Source organism: Lepidochelys kempii, chromosome 13 (assembly GCF_965140265.1).
Source record: "Lepidochelys kempii isolate rLepKem1 chromosome 13, rLepKem1.hap2, whole genome shotgun sequence".
Classification (NCBI taxonomy): Eukaryota; Metazoa; Chordata; order Testudines; family Cheloniidae; genus Lepidochelys; species Lepidochelys kempii.
The window spans coordinates 6,972,676-6,997,918 of record NC_133268.1 but is presented as its reverse complement, the minus strand read 5'-3'; the positions used below and the strand labels follow the sequence as shown (position 1 = coordinate 6,997,918).

General features: G+C 35.9%; 1 protein-coding gene across 8 annotated transcripts in view; it reads right to left on the bottom strand.

Annotated features, from left to right (window-relative positions):
• DIDO1 (death inducer-obliterator 1) overlaps window positions 1–25,243 on the bottom strand; it is an 88,403-nt gene that overhangs the window by 9,823 nt on the left and 53,337 nt on the right. For 5 of the 8 annotated variants that reach the window (XM_073309101.1, XM_073309100.1, XM_073309103.1 and 2 more), the window contains 9 exons: window positions 17,037–17,502; window positions 16,016–16,175; window positions 15,158–15,274; window positions 14,801–14,908; window positions 13,998–14,133; window positions 12,710–13,247; window positions 11,646–11,799; window positions 8,768–8,857; window positions 7,053–7,248 (listed from right to left, as the gene is read on the bottom strand). In XM_073309101.1, coding sequence (XP_073165202.1) covers window positions 7,053–7,248; window positions 8,768–8,857; window positions 11,646–11,799; window positions 12,710–13,247; window positions 13,998–14,133; window positions 14,801–14,908; window positions 15,158–15,274; window positions 16,016–16,175; window positions 17,037–17,502 — 1,965 coding nt within the window. Of the gene's footprint in view, window positions 1–731; window positions 6,747–7,052; window positions 7,249–8,767; window positions 8,858–11,645; window positions 11,800–12,709; window positions 13,248–13,997; window positions 14,134–14,800; window positions 14,909–15,157; window positions 15,275–16,015; window positions 16,176–17,036; window positions 17,503–25,243 lie in introns of those variants that run through there. The other 3 variants (XM_073309108.1, XM_073309107.1, XM_073309106.1) reach the window with 3 other exon arrangements.

Here is a 25,243-nt window from a genome sequence, read left to right as displayed (position 1 = left end):
AATCAAAACTATGCTAGCATCTCATTTACATAAATTTTCATGAACTCAGGCCAAAAAGTTACTCTTGTATCCAGAAGTGGTCTGATTTTGAAAGGTGCTACGCACTTACAGCAACTGTTGAATTCAAAGGGATTTGGGAGTGACCAGCACTTCTAAAGATCAGACAACTTCTATGTAGATGTCCAAATATTGCTTTAAGTGTCTAATTTGAGGAACCAAGTTTTGAAAATGTTGACCCCCCATTCTCAAACTAATCCCTAACAGCTGGTTTTCATGTGGTAAGGCATTTTAAAAGTGCTGTAAACATAACAAAATGAATTTAGTAGGTATATTTTAATGATTAATTAATTTTATATATATATATAAAGGTGTTTATCCCACTACATGTTTGAAGCCCAGCTGCTGATTTTGTTAAACTGTGGCCATAGAAATACAGGATATGCTAAATGCTCATTTCCCCACATGCTTGCCTTTCTACTCCTTACGTACATCTTTTACAACACATTTTTTAAAATTTGTTTAGACCACAAGATATGTTACTCTTACTTGCAAATTAAACTCTCACTTGTAGCATGTTAGATAATTCAAAACTGCCACTGGAGTTTTGTTCTCAGTTTTAAAGTACGCACTGACACAGTAGGTTAAAATATACTTGCTGAATGGAATAGTCTTCTTTTTCTATGATGAATATTTGTGCCATCTTCCTCTACTGTCTTTAATATATCTGCTGGGATGAAAGAGTCTACTTCTACATAAAGATACACCTAATGATATTATTCCAACTATTGTAAAGATTTATCTTTTTAGAAGTCTGATATTCAGGTATTTCAGTGCACTATAAGTGGAAAGATTTAGCAGAGAAATTATCTGTATTCTTCCACATTTTCAGAAAAAATATTTACCATTGTAATTGATCAAATCGATATGCCAACATTTATGCAGTGTTTTCTACGGGGACAGAATACATTGTTTTTTCATTAAAGTGAATCTACTTTAAATTAATAAGGATTTCATGTCACATTCTCCCAGGAAAACTATAGAACTTTGAATCAGAGATGTAGAAGTGGATAAAAACTGTATCAATCAGCAATTATTCATCCTTTGATAGCAGGAGTTTCAGTGTCAGGTTTGGAGAAGGTTCGGAGTGGAGTTCCACTGATGTTCATTCTGGTTCCATTACTATTTGCTGTTTTCATTATCAACATGACAGATGGATGTGTGAATACATTAATATTTACAGACAATACAAAAAAAGACAGGAGAGTTAAAAAATACTATATTATAAAAGAAATCAAAATGAAGCAAGTTTAGTGCGGCAAGAACAAAATTACATATAGGGTGGGAGAAAACTGAGGCCAAGTCGTAGGGGCACAGAGAAGAATTTGTGGGGAGTATTATAATGAAGTCAACACAACATAGTTGCTACACAGGGTTGTATTGTGGCCGTTAGCATGTAGATAGAAAAAAAAATCAGAAGAGTCATTTCAGTTCCACTCAGAACTCAGCACGAGCCTTGTGTCAGCTTTAGACACTAGATTTTAAGAAAAACCACAAATTGGATAGAGTACACAGAACAACTGAAGTGAGACTTTTGAAGAAAGTAACTACATTCAGTCCACAGTAAAATGTAAAAAAACCTGAAGGGAGACACAGTATCGTAATTATGTAAAAGGGGTGATATGACAAAGCCAAGGAGTAATTTTCCCCCCCATCAATTAAGGAGGACCAAAAAAAAAAAAAGGAGTAATGGGGTTATGTTGCAGCAAAACTTATGTTTATAAATTCAAAAAGACCAATAAAATAAGCATCTAGCACACTGGGATCTTGGTCCATGAGTAGGGCCCCTTTGACACTAAAATAATTTTAAAAATATTGTGTAATCACAGTCACTACAGATTCAAGGTCAAATCTGTCACCAATCTTGGATGATTCAAGGATAATTAAATCAATCCTGCCACACTGCAGCAGGTCGGACTAAGTGATCCAGCTGATGTCCCTCTTTCCAAAAAAGAGAAAAAACAAAAAAACAAAAACAAAAATCCATGAATAAGTCACCAAAAAAGTGAACAATCATACAGAAAAAATGCAAGTGTTTCCACTGAACACAGTGTTCTGACATGTCATTATTAATTGATGATTTGTTTTCCTCCTTTAGATTTGTGCACTTGGTGAACTAAAATGTAATGGAAAGGAAGCATGTTATGTGACAGCATAGTCCAGCAGATAGGGTGTAGGAGTCAGGAGACCTACGCTCTATTCCAGCTCAGCCACTAAACTCAGTGTGTGACCTTAGATAAGTCATATATCTTCTTTGTGCTTTTCCCATCTGTAAAATAGGGATGATTGTACTTACCCTACTTGGAAAACTGCTTTGAGATCTACAGATGAAAAGTGCTAATTTGTGTGCGAGAGTCATTCAGACTATATTTAGGGATGATACAGTGAAAGACAGTAAATTCCTACTGGAATAACCTGGAACTGCCAGCTGATAATACTTCAGATACTATAGTATTTTGATGAATATATCTAATGGACATATCCCCATTTTCCCTCAATTTTTAAATCCCAATTAAATGCAAGAAAATGGATGTGAAAGTTTTTCATGAAGCAATAGGTACAATTGTAGTTTAGAAGTCATCAGTTTCATTTTGTCAGTCCACCACAAACAGAAGAGAAATGTATATTTCTACTTGTATAATGAAACTCTTCGGCACAGTTCTAATATCTTCTAGCTAGGATTTTTGAAACGGTGGTAGAAAAAGGTTTTATGTTTACTATATCATCTACTTATTGCTTGCTCACTTATATTTGTATTTTGCTTAACAGATTTCTGATATGTTCTGGTTTCTTGTTAAACTGTAATTGAAGGTACAGTGAGACCGTTACGCAACATCTACGAAAACAGTTATATTTAAAGAGACAATGACCACTTTCCATAAAATACTTTTATTGACTATGAAGAAAAAGAAAGCAGTAAATTCCATCTGATATTACTTGAAAATGTGGATTACAATGTTTTATGCAGTGGTATTGATACATATACACATACACAGAAGAACAGAGAAAAAGCGATTGCCTGAAAAAATTAAATATTCCTTTACTGTATTTTAGTTTTAAAATATTAATGCAATTAAGCACGGTTATGAAACAAACACTGAACTATCAGTTCACACTTGCTAGGGATGTCTGGTAGCAGGAGTCTAAGTTGGAGGTTCTTTTATTTAAACCATATGCCCTCCCTATCATTCAGACCTAAAAGTGGGATCTGCACTTAACATCTCTTTTCATCTAAAGCATATAATATTTTCAGATTCTCTATAGCAGAGGTGGCCAAACTGTGGCTCGCGAGCCACATGTGGCTCTTTTACCATTAAAGTGCTGCTCACGGAGCCCTTGGCCTGCCCCACACCCAATCTCCACCTACCAGACTTGGGGGAGGAGAGAAGCTCAGGACCTTTACCTTTCAGCGGGGCAGTGGGGTAGGGGTGTCTGCCCAGTGCGGAGGGAGGGGTCTCAGGGCTTCAGCCCCATGAGAAACACCTGCCGGGGCTCGGGCTTTAGCGGGAGCAGGGCTGACGCCCTGATCCCATCATGTGCCTCCCGCAGAGCTGAAGCCTCAAGCCCCAGCAGGTGCACCCTTGCTCTCGAACTTCTGAAGATTGTCGTATGCGGCTCGGAGGATCAGTAAGTTTAGCCACCCCGATCTATAGTTTTGATTCCGGTAATTCTAGGTTTAAAGCCATGCTGTAAATAATTAGCTAAAAATGTTGGACTAACATAGTTAGCAATGCCAATTAATTTAGTCTGATACCCCCCAAAAAAGTTTTAATTTTACACATAAAGTAGAAGAGCAATGATACTTCAAAGAAACAATTAGAAAATCCTTTCTGACCTGCAGAAGTTAGGTGGTTAGTAGAGTAAGAGCTTCATGAGTGTCAAACTGATATAATTCCCTTCCTAACACTTCTTTTTTAATAAACTGAGGCCACAAAGCATATTGGCCCACTAAAGCAGAAAAGGGAAAGTCAAAACTCTTCCAATGCAGTTATCATGGACTATTTAAAAGAGGGAAAATGGCTGAAATAGTATAGTTTGCATATGCAAAATTGTTATATTACTTCCAATTAAGGCATAACCATCCATTAGCAAGAAAATGCATGTCACTGTATATACTTCAAGAGAGAAGCACATACAGGGCAGGAAACAGAAATACGTACATACAAGTGAAAAATCTTTTAAACCAGTAATATGTTGTATGCTATGAAAACAAAGCCAATCCTTTCAAAGTAGTTGATACTGGTCATTTGGACACTCCCAGGTATAGAATCTGATACAATCTTTTGGCCAGTAGCGATATGCAGTCAGGATCATTGGCTATGGAATTCTTTTGCTTACAGTTACTATCTTTGCCCATTTTCAAGTACATTTCTTTTGCTGAAGAGAGGTCATTCTAAGATTCCCTCATTTCACCCCTTACTTCACCACCACCAAATGAAGGCCCTGGTGGCAGATGCAATTCCCTCTGGAGTCCAACACCATCATGTTAGATTCGTACACTTGAAATCACAAAAAGTACACCCCTTCCTCAAGAAACTGTGTATTGTTTTTTATAACACTCCAACCTTTGCTGGCATGGAAAAATCAGCAGAAACATCTATACCATATAAAAATTCAAATGATTAACAAAAGTAAAAGGCCCAGATTTTCAAAATTAACTAGTGATTTTGGATGCCCAACATCAGACACCTTAAAGGGCCTGATTTTCAGAAAGTGGTGTTAAAATTAGGCCCCTTGAGTGTCTAGTTCAGAAACCTAAACTGAGGTACTCAAATAATTCATCACTTTTGAAAAATCTTGGTCAACTCTTCCCCCCCTCACACACAAAAAAAATAGCCAACCAACCTCTTAATACGATATTTGTGAAGGGACAGATGTTCTAGAAAAATAATGTTGATTTTAAAAATCAATAGCTGGTTGCAATTTTCCATGTATTTTATCCACGGTATGCCTTAATTCTAGTATTTGAGAAAGATTTAATTTTAGAATTTAGAAATGTAACCTTTGTCCGACTAGAGCCTAATCAATTTGTGAACTTGTCTTGGGTATAATTCACTCCAGTGCAGAAGGCCAGCAGAAGGCCCATATGTGATATCTGCAAGTTCCTACTAAGAAGATTTAAAAGCATTGATTTATCCACATTTGCCAGATTCTCAAGAGCAGGGACAACTAACTAAAATTAACTGAAAAAGGAAACTTACAAAGCTAGACAAAAATCAAAAGTCAAACAAAGCAGGTACTAGGCGTAGATTATTTAAGTGCTCCCCTAAGATATGTTTAAATGCACTACAAAAGACTGTGAGCTCCTTCGGGCTGACTGATGGGCCAGTCCTATTCCTCTTGTTCATCATGGTCCCCAGTGGAAGTGTAGGAATTTTTTTTGTGCTAAGAAGAATGGTCAAATGGTTAGGTTGACAGCCTGGGACTCCAGAGATCCAGATTCAGTTCCCTGATTCAGAGATTTTGTGTGTGACCTTGGGCACATGACTTGGTGCCTCTGTTACTCAGTTCCCCAACTGTAAAATAGGGACAACAGTGCTTCCCCTACCTCACAGAGGCCTAGTGAGGATAAATACATTAAACGTTGTGAGGTGTTCAAATACTACAATAATGGGGACCACATAAGTACCTGATAGGTAGGAACAGACAGTGCCCCTTCAGCTGCAGTCCAAGAATGGGGACCAGCAGTATGTCCCCTTCATGGATGGTTACACAGCTAGCACTTCTTCCCCACTCTCTTAAGGCTGGGAATCTTCAGAACAGGCTTAAGATGGTGTGGGAGAGACAGGAAGGGAGTGACACCAAAATTTTTTTTTTTTTTTTTACACTTGGCACAAACAGCTCGCCCAAATATGAAATACTACATTATTTGTGTTTAATGAGGTTTGTTTGAGAACATTTTATTGTTTAGTTGGGTCCTAATCCTATGAGCATATGGAAGTTGAGGACATTCAGCTTTTCAAGAAAGGAGCTCAGCACACTGCAGGATCTGGTCTTGGATGCTCATTCTTTAAAGCATTTTTTAAAAACACCAGAACAACAACTGAGTGTTGCCTGGATCTCAACTCACACTCTTTTAGCCTCTTGATCTGCTACCTTGTGTCAAAAACAAATTTTTGTTTAGAGACTGAATTTATGCTCCTCCTTCATCCTCAGTTTTAGAAGACATCAAATTCAAGTCAGTACAAAAAGCGCTATCTGAAGGATGAATTCACACACCCCTCATTCTTACTTCTTCACTCAGTCATCAGGCCTACCACACAGGCAGAGGAGCAAACTGAAGCTGAACTTTACTCTCCCCTCCTCCCCCATTTTATTTTATAAAATGGAATGAAAGAAAATGTATATGAGAATGATCAGGATTGTGATAATGTAATCTTCCTACACCCAATTATAACTATCCATTGTGCAGCTAAACTACATTCCTATGGAGTGGGAAAATGGCTTTTTTTTTTAAACCAAGCTAGTCTTCAACATTTTGTGATTTAGCTGGAGTTTCCTATACCCATTAGAACACAAGCACGCAGGAAAAAAGTCATAGTTAGAGTGAGATGATGATGCTGTGAAGTTGTAGCAAACGTTACCTTTCATCTGAGTAGATATCTTGATTCCTGTGCTTTCCAAAGTTGGAATTTCCTGCTGGCTTTGTGCTGATGTGTTGGCAGTGGTGTTTTTATAGAATGATTGATCTATATACCAAGTTTTATGGATAAATTCATGCTCATAATAATGGGTAAGCCAACCCTACTGCAGAAAGGACTGTATTGATTACAAGTTATTTAATCTTTGGGGCAAAGAGTTTACTTATTGCTACTCCCAAATTACAGGTTTCATTTTTACAACTATTTTTACATAATGAACTATTTTTCCATTGGAACTTACTTGAGGGCATGTATTGCACCTAAAATCAGTAATATCATTTGTCTTGGTTAGAATGTTTGAAATTATGATTTAATTTTGGGTACCATTTAGCCCCCCACAAAGTATGTGCTTACCTGGTCCCTCAAAGGGCAAGAGTTTGGATGGAATTGGGTCCTTAGCACTCAGCGGGATCAGGTAGAGGTCCTTGACGTGTCTGTTGTTATTAGCTACAACACCAAAACGACCACGACTGCTAAAATAGGAGTAGAGAGAAATATAGGCAACTTCCTCTTCTTCTGTTGCAGGGTGGAAACGAATCAAGCACAGTTCCTACAATACAAAAGTACAAGGGGAAATTGTTGATCTGGTGCTAAACTGGCAAATGAAGTGCTAAATGGGATGTTACCACATTGGAAAGTACTTCACTTTTCATTTAAAAAACCCAATATTCTATAAATTGTGGCAATAATCAACACCAATTGTTTACATTAGGGCAATACTATAATTGAAAGGAATATCACTGTGCCTAAAACTATTATTTTAAATTAAAAATAGAATTAGTTTTAAGCCCTACACAATTTTGAAAACAAACATTAGTTGTGTATCTTGCATCTAAATATTGCCTCTTAACAAATTAGTAGTCTGAGCATTCCAGCAATACTGAAGAAGGGAATACTCTTACTGTGATGCATCATGACAGATATTAATATTATAATGCATGGATTTTCCATTTCCATCAGTGTTTTTAATAGTAAAGCCTCTTGCCTACATTACATAATCACTTTGTCCCCTTTTAAAATTGTATATAAATATTTAACACTAAAGAATTAAATTCTCTTGGTTCACTTGGTACACTCATTTACTCACAAAAGAGCAGTAAGTAAGGCATTTGAGCCATTCAACATTGTAGAGGATCAAAATGGTTAATATGCTCAAAATACACAAATTTACATTTTTCTTCAGTAAATCCAATTTAAAAATTTTAACTTTTAAATGTTTTCACTGGATTCCTGGGCATCATCTCAGATAATATTGGAGGTTTAGCAATTAAAACTATACCAGAATTGTCAATAAAGACAAGTGCAAAGTACTACATTTAGGAAGGAAAAATCAAATATGCAATGGGGAACAACAGACTAGGTGGTAGTAGTGCTGAAAAAGGATCTGGGAATATAGTGGATTACAAATTGAATAGGAGTCAACAATGTAATGCAGTTGCGAAAACGGCCACTATAATTATGGCATGTATTAACAGGACTTGTCGTAAGCACGTCATGGGAGGTAACTGTCCTGCTCTAGTCAGCACTGCTGAGGCCTCAGCTGGAGTACTGTGCTGAATTCTGGACACCACTCTTTAGGAAAGATGTGGACAAATTGGAGAGACTTCAGAGAAAAGCAACAAAAATGATAAAAGGTTTAGAACCTCTGACCTATGGGGAAAGCTTAAAAAACATGGGCATGGGGGGGGGGCCTGATAACGGTCTTCAAATATGTTACTGGTTGTTATAAAGAGGATGATGATCAACTCTCCATGTCCACGTAAGAAGTAATGGGCTTAATCTGCAGCATGGGAGATTTAGGTTAGATATTAGAAAAAACTTTATAAGGGTAGTTAAGCACTAGAATAGGCTTCCAAGAGAGGTTGTAGAATCCCCATCACTGGAGGTTTTTACAAACAGAGTGGGCAAACACCTGTCAAGTATGGTCTACATCAATTTGGTTCTGCCTCAGTACAGGGGGATGGACTTGATAACTTCTTAAGGTCTCTTCCAGACCTACATTTCTAGGATTACGTTTTATAAGATTAGTTTTCTTCTTCACTGCTATACAGAGGATTTTAAGTGAGTACCTTAGAAAGGGAAGATTTGAGTTTGCCAACATAATCCCAGACTGTCTTCGGTGAGATCCTCCCACCAATATGAATTGTATCTGGTAAATCCTAAACAAGAAGTATTACACGGTAATATGAGAAAGCATCATAAACACACAATATGTTGTTAAAAAGCAATGCAGATTTCCCTATCCCAATAGCCTATTGGAGGCTACACTCCAGGAAGAGGAGGCTATAACATTATCATATTTATTTCTTAACTGCAAGGTGAGTGTAGTTATTGAACATTACTGGGAGGGTGACAGTATATTACAAGGAAAAAGGCAGTCCAGAATGACTGTGAAAGTTGAAGGACTTCCACATGCACCATTAGCTAAATCTGCTCATTTGCTTTGCTTCGGGCAGGTAAGCACCAATTTTTATACACAAGTGAATTTTTTAACACCCTAATTCCCAGTATAGCAGTATAAATTATTTTCCTTACTTGCAATTTAACAGAATGTTATGCCCCATGAATACGAGCCATGTGTGTTTAGTTAGGTTCTCTCAGTCAGAATGCTACAGGAAATTTTAGCAGTACAAATACTGTAAGTGATTACCACTATGGCTCCCATATTACAACTAAAAATAATAAAGTCATGACCTAAAACACACATTTATATTCATATATAAAATATAATATAAATACCCTCATAAAATGTGCTTTAAAAAGGGAGAAAGTTTCCAATCTGTTTTTATATTAACAAATGTACACTTTTTTGTAACATCAGGTCACTCAAATCTGCATACTCCCAGAAATAAAATATCCCTCCACCATTTGTTTTTAATCAATATAAAATAATAAAAAGTGCAATATCCCACTTCTCAGAGGCCCATATAAATTGCCAAAGAGGATCAGACCAGTGGTCCATCTAATCTAACACCAGAAGATCATACTTCTCAAACCTGGCCTGAAAAATATTTTTTCTTAAATTATGTCTCTAAGAAAGTTTTAAGCAGAGTCCATTTTTTAAACTGCTGCTTTTTTCTTGCCAAGAGTGTCTTAAGACAGTCACAGATACCCAATTCAGGTACTGAAGCCAAAACAAGGCCATTTTTAGCTCTTAGAGGACCCTAAGGATTCTGAAGCCTTTTAATAACTAAGTAATTCTTAAGGTTTTTAAAATGGGCTTCTTGTTTTAGAACTACAGAACTTGTTCCAAAAAGAATTACCATAAAAAAATGTTATATTTTTTTTTAAATGTGAAGTCTCTATTTTGAGTGGAACAACAGTTTGTCTGAACATATGCACACATTGCCATATACTTAGGGTTTCGGATTTGAGGTATTTGGTGATGATAACCAATAAAATCCATCCAATGCAAAAGAGAACAAATTTATACATAAATAAAAAAATGAAAGTAGTGTTTATCGAATAAACACCAGAAAAACACTGGATAGGATTCCTGAGTACTAAGGGCTTGTCTACTCAAAGCAGTGATGTGAACTATGGGGGGATTATTTTTAAAGTGCACTGTGTTGCACATTAAGTGGTCTATGTAGACCTTGTGGGTGCGCACTATCGTTTCCCTGGTGCACTTTAAAATAGTGCTATTTGAAACAGTACTACCTTACGATACACTAGGAAACATTCCAAAGTATATGTTATTGTAATGAGTAATTTATATATTCATTACTCAATACCGTGTATCCAACAGACAACATGGAAAAAACCCTGATTTTGGACAGATACATAAAACTAAAGAATTGTTAAAAATAACTCCCCAAAATGACATCTCTAAACCCTGAAAAACAGAAGCCCTACATATATTATATATTTAAAAGTCTGACTGCCAAGAGTCAGAAAGATAAAAAACAACACTGAAAGCTGGACTTACTGGATCTACAACAGAAATTTTCCAACTTTAGTGGGAGCCACATAGACAGCTGAGACTTAATCCAATGTTCACTGAAGTCAGTGAGTGTCTTTCTGTTGACTTCAGTGAGCACTGGATCCAGTCCCAGTGGCCTGATTTCTAGGTGCAGGGTGGGATTTTCAAAAGTTTCCAAAATTGGCCTAACTCTGTTCCCAAGGAATTCAATAGTAAAACTCCCACTGACTTCAGTGGGAGCAGAGTTAGGCCAATGCCAAGTGTTTTTGAAAATCCTACCCATATGGTTTGATATTACAGGTGCAAAGGAAAGCAGGTTTAAGACATCAGTCTTAACTTTACAGTTTTTGTTGTCCCCTAGAAAGGGGAGATTATAATGCGGGGAAAAAAACTGGTTTCTTAACAGAAAACAGCTAGTTTTTGTTCAGTGCAGTACACGAAAATATTTTTAAAAGGTAAAAGATGCATTGCTTCACATTATAATTGCTATTCTAAAAGTATTATGTAAGTATTTTGTTTATGTATTCAAATATAAAGCTATTTTTATACCTGCTACCAGTATTTAAAAAGCTCAGAAATGGTTTTGCACAAAGTGCCCATAGTGCCAATATTCTAATGTTAAGTTCAGTACTAGAGCGAGGTGAATAATTTAAAAGTAAATTGTTGAATAAACTGTTCAAAAATATTGCTTAATAATTTTGACAATTTTTGCAAATATTATTTGACCATCTGTAGTCAGTATCAGAACTGTCTGCTTGTTTTATACCAAATAGATACCCACCATATGCTCAGCAGTGACAGTTGTGTTGTAAAATATCAACTACTTTATTCATGGTTAAAATGCTTCCTACCTCCAAAACTTTCACACTGGCATACTGAGCCAACAGATAGTTTTTCCTTTTAGTAAAGTGATGCCATTTAGTGTTGTTATAATTTCAGTGTAGCAATATTTAACAAGTGACCTGAACCTTCGTAACAAGCGAAAAATATAGATATATTCTATACATACAAACATCTGTTCTAACCTCACTAAGATATTCAAAACACCCAGAGACAGGATATGCTTTAGTGACAAACTTGGCCACACTTTGCATGTTAATAAATCCTTTCCAAATGGTACTGAGACGAGAGAGAAAGAGGGAAGTATCTCCATCCTGAGGGGATCGTGACTCTGTGATGCTGCAAAACAAAATCGGGGGAGAGAAAAAGGTTAGAAATGACACTTTCCCTTCTTTCTTCTGCCTCCCCCCACTCCTCAAATATTTAGGCATTTTAAACAAGTGAATAGATATTCTGAGAAAATTTAAACATCTAATTGCTACTCAGAATCCAAATAAGTGACAAATTGACCATATAATAAATTATCTAAATTATGCTTGGAAATTAACTGAATCCTGGTGAAAGAATGCAAGGAGCTACTGAAAATAAAAGCATATATGCAGAGACAGGGAATGAAGGGTACTGTGAGAGACATATTTTGTAGAGTCAGGCTAGCAATGTGATTATATTATCTCAGACTCTATAGTAAATTTAAGCATCTTCCACTAAGTGAGTGAATGATACTGTATGTATGAAAACATCCTCATGGTAAAGAACTAAATATGACTATAAATTATAACTGACTTTGAAAAAAACAAAAACAAAAAAATTTCATCCAAATTATAGTTTGTTTTCCCTGTTATGCATATTGAATGTAAGTGACCCTTGTCCTTTTACTAAATGGATCAATTAGTGAGACAATTTCCAACCACCCCCAAAATGAAGTCTAAGAACGTTTTAATTTTAGGATGAAATTCTGCTCTTAGCTATACCAATGTAAATTTGGAGTAATTCCACTGGTTTTCTCTATTTATACTAAAGTTTATATACCCATTATCTCACATTCATAACACCCTTTACTTTTAATGTAGGCAGAGTATGACATTTGGAGAGGAAAAATGAGGGGATGATAAATCAAAAGATTTTCTGCGTGAGGACATATTTTAAAATCTGAACTGCCTTTCTTCTTAATATAGAAAAAATCATATTATTGGTAGAAAATAGTAATGTCAAAGGCTCAGGAGATTGGTTTACTATAAAATGTACGCACTTGATATTTGGTGACGGTGGAACTGTCAAATATCTTGGATCTGGTGAGGATGATGGTTTTGTTAATATTGATTTAGGAGCTGTTAAAACAGGTTTTGATGTTTCCTGTCTGGATTCCACCATGGAAACTTTGTCAGGTGCAGGGCTGGAATGCAATGCTGAGGTCACAGTACCAGATGAACTGCTCATTGCCGTTCTGGGGTCCCTGCCAGATACAGTTACTGTTGTGACAACTCCTGCAATGCAAGAGGTAGGATAAATGGAGACCTCTTCAGGCAAAGTAGATTCTGCATTATGCCCCTGTGCTGTAGGAAAGTATGTTGTTTCCAAGACTGACTGAGAGACTGTTTCTGTTACAAAGCCAAGAGTTTCTGTTGCGTTTTCAGATACTGCCTCTGTTTCAGGTGCTGCAGTTGGTGTAGAACTTTCATATTTTGGCTTTACTTCTGGCTTTGATTGCGTCTCCATCTTTTTAGCAGAAGTCGTAGACAATTTTGATTTCTTTGGTGCCGGTTCATCATCAGATGCTGAAATCTGACCTTTAAATTAGACAAACAAAAGTTTTATTTATTGTTACTCATATAATAAATCACGCTGGAAAGAAAAACCAAATAATTTATATAACATCTGCAGTGGAGCATTCTTCTCTCTCTCAAAACAGAAAATAAAGTTTACTACCTATACTAAATAAGCAACTAAATAGAGCTAAGGTGGTCTAAATAAAAAAAGATAATTATATCAATTAACTCTACACAACTACAAAAAGGACCAGTTTATTCAATTAACAAGTACTATCAAACGACATGGGCTTTGTCCTAGACTACCGAAGTCAATAGACATCTTCCCACTGACTTCAGTGAATGTTGGACTGGCCCTTTATACATAAGATTTCTTATGTGCAACACTAATTTGACAAAAAGAAAAGAAGTACTTGTGGCACCTTAGAGACTAACAAATTTATTTGAGCATAAGCTTTCGTGAGCTACAGCTCACTTCATTGGATGCATTCAGTGGAAAATACAGTGGGGAGATTTATATACACAGAGAAAATACAGTGGGGAGATTTATATTCACAGAGAACATGTGTTCTCTCCCCACTGTATTTTCCACTCATGCATCCGATGAAGTGAGCTGTAGCTCACGAAAGCTTATGCTCAAATAAATTTGTTAGTCTCTAAGGTGCCACAAGTACTCCTTTTCTTTTTGCGGATACAGACTAACATGGCTGCTAACAGTCTCTCAGTCTGAAACTAATTTGACACTATCTCTAAACTGAACATTATGTATACCTGTACAGATTTTGCAGTTCAGGTCAAAAAGATGGGCTCGATGCTGACTTGTTGTGTCCTTTAACATACTACTGAAAATATCCAGAAGGGGAGCACTACTTTTCTCTGGTGCATCTCGGGTTGATTCTTGCTGCTCCTAAAAATGAACAAATGCAAAAACAAATATTACTGGTTGTTCATTAATTTCAAATATATCAAAGCCTTTGGAATCCATAATTTGAATTTTAGTTGTTTTAACAACAAAAACCTTAAAAAGTCATTTGATCTCATTAGCACCTTTGCAAAGGCATGGCATTTTGAAAACATTTTTCATACATGATCACTTTACCTGTGTTTCTTTTTTCCCCCTCCGTCTTTAGTAAGGACATATCACAGGAAATCAAGAGCTCTCTTTTTTAAGAGTTATTCTGCTCTCATTCCCCATCTGATGTCAAAAATATGTCCTATCAAATCAGAAGTTTTCCCAGCAACCAAACTGTGATATTATCCATTGTGTTTTCATTTGGAAAGTTTGCAGAAAGCATAGATTAACCCTTCAAAAACAAAGATCACTTCTAAAAATTACTCTCTTTTTAAAATGAGCATCAAAAGGTAAATATATAGTGTCTGATTTTAAAGAACGTCTGCAGTAGTATGCCCATCATTAAGCTTGGTGCACTCCTAAAATTAAAACGCAAATCCTTGTAAAACACAAATGGTTATTTTACATATTTAGAAACTTTCATTTTTTGGTGAATGGTATGCAGAACTAGTTGACATATTTTCCTCAGTGGTTCAGCACTTAAACAACTGTTTATACCTACATCTGAGTCAGACACTGGTGGAGAATCTTCCATATTTACATCTGGTATATTTTCCTGTTTTATGGCTGACTTCTTGCTTTCATGAGATTTACTTCTTGACTCTGTTATCTAAGAAAAGCATAAAATTATATTCTAACATCAAAAAGCCACATATGTACTTGTATCACTACTTTATACCCTATTACCTATTCTTTCAGTAACCACTGATGGCTACAAAATGTATTGGTCTGCCAAAATTCTCACCCTCAGCAAATCTTAAACTTTTGTGCATGTGACTCTAGAAAGTAGTTTAACAACATCACAAACCCATCAATAATTCCTATGTGAATACATGGTAAACAGAATTACATTACTTACTGATTTGATTGGTTTCTCTTTCCACACAGACAGCTCTTTGGAGAGAAGTTCTTCTGGCTTCATTCTCACTAGCTTTGACAAAGAAATCTCTTCACGAAGAACACGATGGAAAAGTCCCTGAAACAAAAACCTACTTTACTGACATGTTGAAGAATAATAATAGAGTTAGATAACTAGTAAAGGAGATTCTTGCAGAAGAATGAAGTTTATTCCTTAATTTATGAACTCCCTATTAAAAGATACTAACTAGGTATAAGCAAAATTGAAAAGGCTTAGTACGATCAGATACTAAGGATGAATGGGCATCCAGATGAACAATTTTCTGATCACTAAAAGTAATCCTCCAGTGTAAGGTGAACTGCATTTCCACTACCACTGCCCATGCTAGACCTGTTCTGAGAATAAAAAGGACCTCAGCTTACTCTGCTCTCAACTCTACATTTTCACAAGCATTCAATTCGTGTTTTAAAAAAATCATCACTCTGGTCATCTCCAGTGAATTTGTGGATCCACTCTGGCTGAAGTCATCCAACGTGTCACACAATGCCAGAAAGGTAGAGAGAGTTGGAATTTCTTGCCACCTTTGCCCAGTATATCATTATAAGCAGTATTGTATTCTGAATCAAAGTAACCAAGCTTTCTAGGAATTAATGAGCCACACACAAAGACATTTTGGATAACTGTATGATAAAATCACTTCTTTTCAGTCAAGATGTGAATAATTTTGGAATAACTTCGGGTAAGTTCTACAGCCTCAAAATTTAGAGCTAGTAGAGTTTTGGAGATGGAAATTAAAACTGTTAGTATCAAAGAGGTTTCATATATTTTAGCATATACCCAGAGTTTAAGAACACAAACCTGATTTTTTGGGTCCTTAAGATTGAACATGATACTGCGATATTTACTCTTATATCGGTTGTCTGTAACTTGAAACAAGTTAAACATTTCCTTTTCAATATTCAGTGCTATCTTGCCCACTTCACTCTCTGTCATGACCAGATCGTCACTATCATTGACTCTGTACAAAATAAAATAAATAATTATACTTCCTCTAAAAACAGCATTGATATTAAATAAGTTTGGCAATTTTAATTGTGAGTAACATCTCAAAAAAAAAAATTGTGAATTCAGTGAGGCTACTCATGCATGAAGTTAATCACATACTTAAATGTTTGCTGGTTCAAGGCCTTAGAGGCAATATTCTCCACACAAGTTATTTTTGTTTTCACTTTTGAAGGGAACTACAATTAGTTTCCCTACCACTAATTAGGAAAAGTTAAGATGACATTGTACTTGTTTGTGTAACCTGCTCTGATTTTGTTTTGTTTTTTACTTTAAAATTAATTAGCAATCGTTTGAAATTATGTGGTGCTTTAGTGTTTGTCAATAACTGATTTATTTTTAAATGGTGTGATTACTACTATGGCACAGAACATTTTTTTCTTGGAGGGGGATAGGGGAAGGGGTAAACCTATCCGTCACGCACTTCTATCCTTTGGCAACAGGAAAGTATATTAACCATACTGTATTCTGTATATTTTCTTTAGATTTTAACTTAGTAACAACTGCATTATAAAAGTTTCTATGTTGTGATTTAAGACTTCATATTAAAATTGCCATCATAATACTTCAGGTTTTTTTCCCTGCCCTTTAAGAACATTAACATTCAACTCTGATTCTGTGCATTTGGAATTTTTACCTCTGAATGTGAGATATTACCAAACTTTCTTTACTTCACTTTAATGTTAAGCTTATGTCAACTGTTTCACTTGAAGAATGAAGTCACTGCCTCCTTATCACTGTTAAAGAGCAGTGGAGTCTAAACATTTATTTCAAAGTTTGTTAATGCCTTTACAAAGTAAGTGTGTTGAATTCCCACCTTTTCCATAAAATTTCTTTGAGGGATCGTCGTATATTTTGTCGAATTTGAGAGTTGGGTTGTGATTGAGTGGGGTTAGCTGCTCCTTTTGCTTGTGTGATTGTAGACGTAGCTGAAGTGGAAGACACTGCTGTTTTTCTAAGCCCTCCAGGTAAACTGGAAGACACAACTGATTTTTTGGAAACTGATGGTGAACCGTGAGAAAGAGGTGACTGTTTTGAAGAGGAAACATTGCCTGATGAAAGCCAAGATTTCTTAGGAATTACACCTTTGAAGCTCGCAGCAGAATATTTAGTTGGGTGTTTAGTTAGGGAAGTGCTAGTAAATGATGGGGACTTCTTTGGACCAAGGTTTTTGGACATGGAAGACGTCTGTTTCTCAACTGTAGAAGCTGAAGCAACCCCTTTCTTTGACACTGTAGTAGGTTCTATTGGTTTATCCTCACTCTTCTTCTCTTCCTTCTGAGCTGTTAAAACAAACAGAAAAACAATAAAGATATGGCTATAAAATAATGGCTATGTACAGTAATACCTAACTATACCAAAGAAGCTTTACAAATATATAAAAAAAATTATATTACACTTAGTATCTTCATTCTGCAACAGATTTGATAATTGTATTATTACTTTTGACATTCATTTAGATGGGAGACATCCTCCTAGTAATGAAAACCAGCTATTCATTCAGAAAGAACAGTCTCCAGGAAACAATGCTTCCAGTCTAATTTTCAAACAGGCATCAACTTCAATTTGTCATACAACCTATTACAAGCTCACAATTTCTTTAACTTTCACTGGCTTTATTAAAATAGGAAAAAATGAGCATTGGTATATCTTAGCTTGGTTTGGAATAAATTGAGTATTTAAACACTGGACAGAATATATTCCACACAAAGAGGAGGCTTAATATGGAGATTGAGATTACTTCATTTCAGACAAACTCCTTTAAGATTCTCAAAGAAAAATTATAAGGATACATCACAATGTATACAAAATATTTAAAAAGCTATACCACCCTCAAAGAGTCCAGACATGGGTTTCATTAACAATCAGATATTAATATTCAACTTGCATGACAATGAAAAGACTTCACTGGTGTTTTCTGAACATTTAAATGTACCACATATTACTATTTGAATTAAATAATCAAGCTATAACAATTTACTTAACGCTTATTCCAGTACATATAGTTATTGTCTAGATTTTGTAAATTTGAAAGAACGAATTCACAGTGGCGAAATCATTTCCAAGAGCTTGACTGAATTCTACTAAACTAAACATTGTTTTAAAAAAATCAATTACTTTTCCTTTACACAAACATGATTTAAGGACTGAGTTGTGCACTGTTTGCTGCACTGAGCTTCCATACAGTCTCTCATTCTAATTGCTCCAGTTGAAAGTAAGTGAAATAATCTGACATCTCTAACAAGTTATTAGTAAGTTTTTCTAATTACCAACCTCTCCCTCTGCCACTGCAAAGCTGTAAGATATTAGACAGGCAACTTGATGTCAGGAAAAGGTATAAGATTATGCAAATGAAGGCCCCAATTCTCAACTGTGCTACAACTCCACTTGGGGACATAAGGTGGTGAGAAAGGTGCCCATGCTATAATTCCTGGACCTGATAGGGAAAGATTCTGCACAGCAGGATCAGTAAAATCAGCAAAAGCAGGTAGGGACAGTTTCACATTGGGGTATTACATACAGAAACATCATTTACAGATAACAATTCTAATAGCTACACCACCATCCTGGATCTTTTATGATATATTGAATAGTCCCTTATGTGAAGGACTGAGGATGTGGGAAATTACTCAGGAACAACTCCTGAAATGTCATTCTATTACTTCCTTCTGAAGGAATGCTGGGAAGACCAAGTTGTGGCTTTGTGCTTCCCCTCTCAGACTAGAAGTAGCTAGACTGGTTAATGTAGACCCTTCTAATGACACAGAACACTTTAAACAAGTAGGACTTCTAAATATAAGATTTAATCAAAGAAGTCAAGTTTACCATAGAGCATTTGGTACACTTCCTGGACCTCTCCCATAGAATGCCCTCAAGACAAGTTATCAGGAGACCCAACACATGTTTTGTTCTTCACCCTTCACACCCAACGCAATAGAATCAGAAAGCAGTGGCAAATTCAGACTCTTAGGATAAATGTTTCCATCTCTTTTGAAATGGACTCCAAGATGTGTAACCTCCTAGGTGAGATAGACTTTTGGACTTGTTTGACACTATGTTGAAAAAGTTCCATTATCTTTAGAGACACAGAGACAGGGCCACACTTTCTTTCGATGGTCTGTTATTACAAAACATCAGAACTCAGGGAACTGATGTTCTAATGAACCAGATGACACAATATTGTAGTTGGAAGTAGCTATTGGCACATGAATGTAAGCATCTTGAAGATCCACAGGCGCCAGATTAGTTACACTTGCTCAGTCAATAATCACATTCCAAGTGACTCCTTCCTGACTCTTGTGGGGCAAAATGTAACCATTTCCAGTCCAGGATGAAACAACTTCCTTTTGACATCTTGAGTGTGATCAAGTGGAATGAATGACTGAATTTCTTCACTGAGTGAACTAGAGTAATTTTTTGTCCTGAAAATGATTCACTGTAACTATTGCTGTCCCATCTTTCAGTGTACTAGGACAATATTAGCCAAAGTGAGGATGTACAGGAACTATGAAATAATAGTAATACGTAATGCTTATATAGACTGGGAGGTGAGGAAAAGGGCCCAACAGTCTAATGTGATGAGCCTTCATTGATGTTGCAATGTAATAAGCTTGCGCCTAACTCTCAAAATTTAGTTCCTTCATTGGTAAAGATTATCTATCTTAGAGGTTTCCATAGTACCTTCTTTGTGGTACGTAAGCACTTCAATAGTACCGAAACATATCTCCAGCCTAGAAACTAGACAGAGAAGGGTTTCCTACCATTTCAGTTTGGCCAAAACAGGTTCATCAGAATTACCGGAAGCAGAAAGCCCAGATACTTTATTCAACGGTCAGGAGTGTTGGGAACAGGAGAGGCAAATATACCCAAGAGCCATGTATTGATGTAGCTGCAGAAACTAACAATTCCAGCCCTTCTTTCTTCGTTTATTGAACTTCCTGCTCATTTTGAGTACATATCTTTTCTTATTTCTTTCAGTAAAAAGGGACAGAAGCATGTTTTTTTGGTCAGTACAAAGTAAGGCAGAGCACATCTGGGATTTGAAAACAAACTGGGTGAAACCTTGAGTCCTCCTCAGTGCCAAGACTTTTGGGAAATCTGAGCAGTGTTACTATATTACTCATGTGATAACAGTGAATGACTCAGCACTTCCTAACTAGTATATTAGAGTTGTAGAAATAAAATAAAAGACTATTCTGGAGAGAGGTTTGTTTGTATTTGTTATATTTGTAAGTGTTGTGTAGAATATTTAAAAAAAAGGAAGAAGTCATATTTACCAACAGGAGTCTTTTGTATGCAGTTATAAATGGTTCATATTTAGCAACTTTATGCAGGTCTCCCAACGTCGCACTGATTTGTGTAAGGATTTTCAGAATACATATGAAATTCAGTTATGTGTGTCAGCCCAAAAGCATTTTACCCAACAGAAAATTATGGAAGATTTTATATACTTCTATATCTCAAATATGATTTTTGATCCTGTTGTAGCTTAATATATACTCGTGACCTCATGAATATAAAACATACACAAATACTTTTGCCACCATCATCCTCCCAACCCCCTCTAGTACCATTAGCTTATCATGCTTTGCTTTATGTCTAACTTAGATTGTAAACTTCTTCAGGTAGGGATAAGTGATCTGGCTAAACAGTGTGATATGCAAATTATCCAGCTTTATAAAACAAATGAAACAATTCTGACATATGAATGCTGAAGGGATTAATTTTATAGAAATGCCCTACATATTCAAGGTAAAAATGCACGTAATCCTAACTCAAAGCAGGAAGTTGAACTCAAAATCTTCAACTGCAGTTTTTCTAGGATCCGAGGGGAAAACCTGGAGGAAAGCATCATTCTGTAGTATAACTAGAGTTATCTTCCCCCTTTAAAATATTTTATATTGCAGTTGATCCTATTTTTACACTTCATTTAAAAAATGAACAATCTAAAACCTGATCGTATCAGAAAAATGGCAATTTTATGGGAAATTACGTATTTATTAATAAGACATTACATTTAAAGAAAAATGGCCTCTATCTGCACAGAAATGAAATCCTACAAATCTCAGCCCAAGCAGAGATTAAGTAACTACAGCAATTAGCTCAAAATGGTGAGAAATCTTCTAGTTGTAAAAGAAAGCAATTAAAATAAAGGGCAAAATCCCCCACTGCATCAGTTCAAGCATTCGGACATTATTGAAAGCTTAAGAAGTGTTAAAATTTTTGTCTTCTACTTATAAAGACAGGCGTGGTTAGCTGTTTTTCTAGATTTTGCCCTTTCTGTGGTTCACCTTTTTTTTTTTTTTAAATCTGTTTTTGCTGAGGAAGATACTGCCTCCACAGAACAATGGAGATAACACATTTTTAAGTATTGATGATATTCTAGAACCATCCATATTTCCCTTAAGAAGTGCCTTTTTGACCTAGTTGTTATAACATTCACAACAATTAAGCAAAGCAGCTGCTTTGAAAATGTTAGTCTTTTGCCCAACAGACATTTTAAATTATGTAATAGTGCTTGACAAATGAAGTGAGATGTGATAAGCCTCAACGTGCACCATAAGGTAGGCTCATACATTCCTATTTTGGTCCAAATACCTAGTGGTCGTAATATAGTAATTCCATTGAAATATCTGAGCAGACTCAAAACTGAATAAAATCCTATTATAATCGACATCCACAAAAGCATAGCTATTTAATCATCCCATATAAAACTCTACGTTGACTAGAATTTTCAGGGGGGTCTGAAAGCAATATGTGATATTATTGTGTGTATGTATGTACTGCAAATATTTTGCCACAACCGCTATTAAAGAACTGATTGAGAAATCTGAGCTTCCCTGGCTTTTGTGTATCAAAGTCAGGTATTTAAACACACACACTCCCCCATAAAATATTGTCAACCTATACATCAAACTCAGGGTTCATAAATAGTAAATGTTTCCTAGCTTTCATGGAAGAATTTTAAATGAAACGTTTTAATCGTTTTTTTCAAAGTAAATATTTCAAACACTAATCTCTGGAAGCTTAGAAGTGTTTTCCCCTTCCCTACTATGAAAACTTTACAAGTCTGATATCAAGAATCATGATTTTGATATAAAAATCATGATCTGGTGTAAAGCTGCAATGACTTTGTATTTCTCCCATTTAAGTGACAGCTGCTTTGTTTGGGAAGAATTTCGTATCTGATAGTAACAAAGGATTTTTTTTCTGCTGGTGCTGGAGGAATTTAACACTGAATGGTAGATAATCAAACTGTAAAGAGTTACACAGCAATAATTATGACAGTTCATTCAACAGAAAAAAAATGTACCTTATTGCAAATTTTCCATCGAGTACTGTCATTTGGCTCAAAAATATTTATGCAAATTTAGGAGTGATCGTATGCATACATAAGATGTATACGCAAATTTAGCAGTATTCATTTGTTGGTTACTCTTATAGCTAAAAAATATTCATGTGTTATAAATGTATAAATGTACCATGATGTGTTATAAATGTACCAGGTTCAAAATGAGCCAAACTGAATTAAGGAGTCAGTTTTAAGTTATAATAAGTGAAGTCAGTGATGGTTTATCATATTTTAAGTAAGTATGCTGTCAAATTCTTTTTAAAATACACTTCATACTAAAGTTAAAAATTATTCTCTGAACAGCATTCAGTACGGCTAGATTATATATTAATATATATATATTAATTACACACACGCACACTCATCTGAGTTGTACTATGGGTGACTTTCTCCATTATTGTGGAAGTGATAATGAAGGCATCTCCATCTACCCTATATATTAACAGGAAGGGAGCTAAAAACATAAGTTTTTTTCTCCTGCTAATAATAGCTCATCTTAATTAGCCTCTGACAGTTTGTATGGCAACTTCCACCTTCTCTGTGTGTGTGTGTGTGTGTGTACATCTATATATCTTCTTACTATATGTTTCATTCTATGCAGCCGATAAAGCGAGCTGTAGCTCAGGAAAGCTTATGCTCTAATAAATTTGTTAGTCTCTAAGGTGCTACAAGTCCTCCTGTTCTTTTTGCGGATACAGACTAACACGGCTGCTACTCTGAAACTTGTTCATCAGCACTTTAACAGAAAAAAGGAAACAGAGCTTACAGAGCTTGAAAATTAATACTGTGCTCAATCCTTTGCTTCCCATATTTAGTCTAACATCAGGCTACTTAGTTCGTTGCAGACTGCCTTGGCATTCTGCCAAAGCAAAAAAAAAAAAAAAAAAAACAACCCGACAACCCTAAAGTAAAACATTGTCAAATATAAAACTTCAGCTTCTGAAATTGTTCAACAGATGCACTGTTGTGAAAAAGATGCTGTAGCATCTTTTATTCTGTGGCACTGGCATTACTACTGAAGTCGTAAAAATTTCCTCAGTCAAATGATATAATTCTCCAGATCAGCAGACACCAGAAAATGAGGAAATAAACTTTAGAAATTTCACAATACTTAATAATTCAGTCTACATCTTAAATTGTGGTAATTAAAAATTTCTATCTAAGGGGACTTCTTGATTATAGAACTTGGAAGTTAACAGGATTTCTCAAGCACAAACTTGTGTTTACTTTCTAATTCAATTTTATAGATTGCTGAGTGACTTAAAAATACCTACTGAATATTACCTTAAATACTTATTAAAGGACACTGCACTAAACCATTTAAAGAAAAATATTAATCAAAATGTGATTCACTACAACAATCACCCACTAACTCCGCCCCCACCCCCCACCCCCACCCCCAGCTTACTTCCCTCCCTTTTCTTCCTATGACTGGCTACTTCACCTTGAACAGGCCCTTGAAATATGTTGTATGCAGTGTAATTGTAGCTGTGTTGATCCCAGGATATTAGAGAGACAACGCTGGTACAATAAAATATATTACCTCACCCACTGTGCCCCTTGAAATGTGTTAACCATTTAAGGAACAGTTTGTTTCACCTTGTATTTATCTGTTACGCTCTTGAGTCAATTCCCAGACCTGACAAAGACCTTTGTGTGAGCTTGAAAGCCTCTCTCTCACCAACAGAGCCTGGTCCCATCAAATATATTATCTCACCCACCTTGCCTCTAATATCCTGGGACCAACACAGCTATCACAACACTGCAGACAAGTTTTTCCACTGTTGTTTCATTTCCTTCCATTGAAGTCTGGCCTTAGAAACCCACATCTTCTGAAAATCCTCTGCATTTCTGTTTAGTCAGTTAGGTCTGTGTGATCACCATTCATGGTCTTTCATTTAATAATCCCTATGATTTTAGTTTAGTAAGCTGTGTGCAACTATCTAGTTACTACAAGCTTTTAACACTAAAAAATAAAATTCACTTCAGCTTACCGGGGTGGGGTGGGGTGGGGGGGCTATCTGAATTATAGTTCCATCAAATATTCAATTTCTTGCTATAGGTCACACTGACAGTTTTAAACTGTATGGCCATATAACAATACACAGTTAGATACAGTGGTGAAGAGTCTATCATGCATATATCTCTGTGAAAATGGGGAGGTTTTTGCAGGTCTTCACAAAATTTGTATTAACCCCTCCCCCAGATCTATAACAGTACAATACATTACTTGAAAGAATATTTACAAATAATCTTTTTGTGGTTGTGGAAGGTAAGTTTAGTAACTATTCACTGTGAGAAGTGCTGGGGGAAAATCATTGGAACAGGGTAATATTGCTGAATGTAGAACCCAGAATGTAGAACTCGCTATTACTTTCTACTGCTGATCTTATCTATTCACTAGTTATGACACCCACCACACTTAGGGATGTCGATCACTTTACAGGAGCAAGTTAAAAAGCAAAAGAAAAGTCCCAGGCATAGTCTACCCTTAAAAGTTGTATAAGCATAGCTACATTGGTCAGGGGTATGAAAATATCCACACCCCTGAGTAGCACAGCTACATCAATGGAAGAGTACTGCTGTCGACATAGCTAACATTGTTCAGGAAGGTGGTATTCCTACACCAACAGAAAACCTTCTCTGGCAGCACAAGCTGCATGTACTACAGT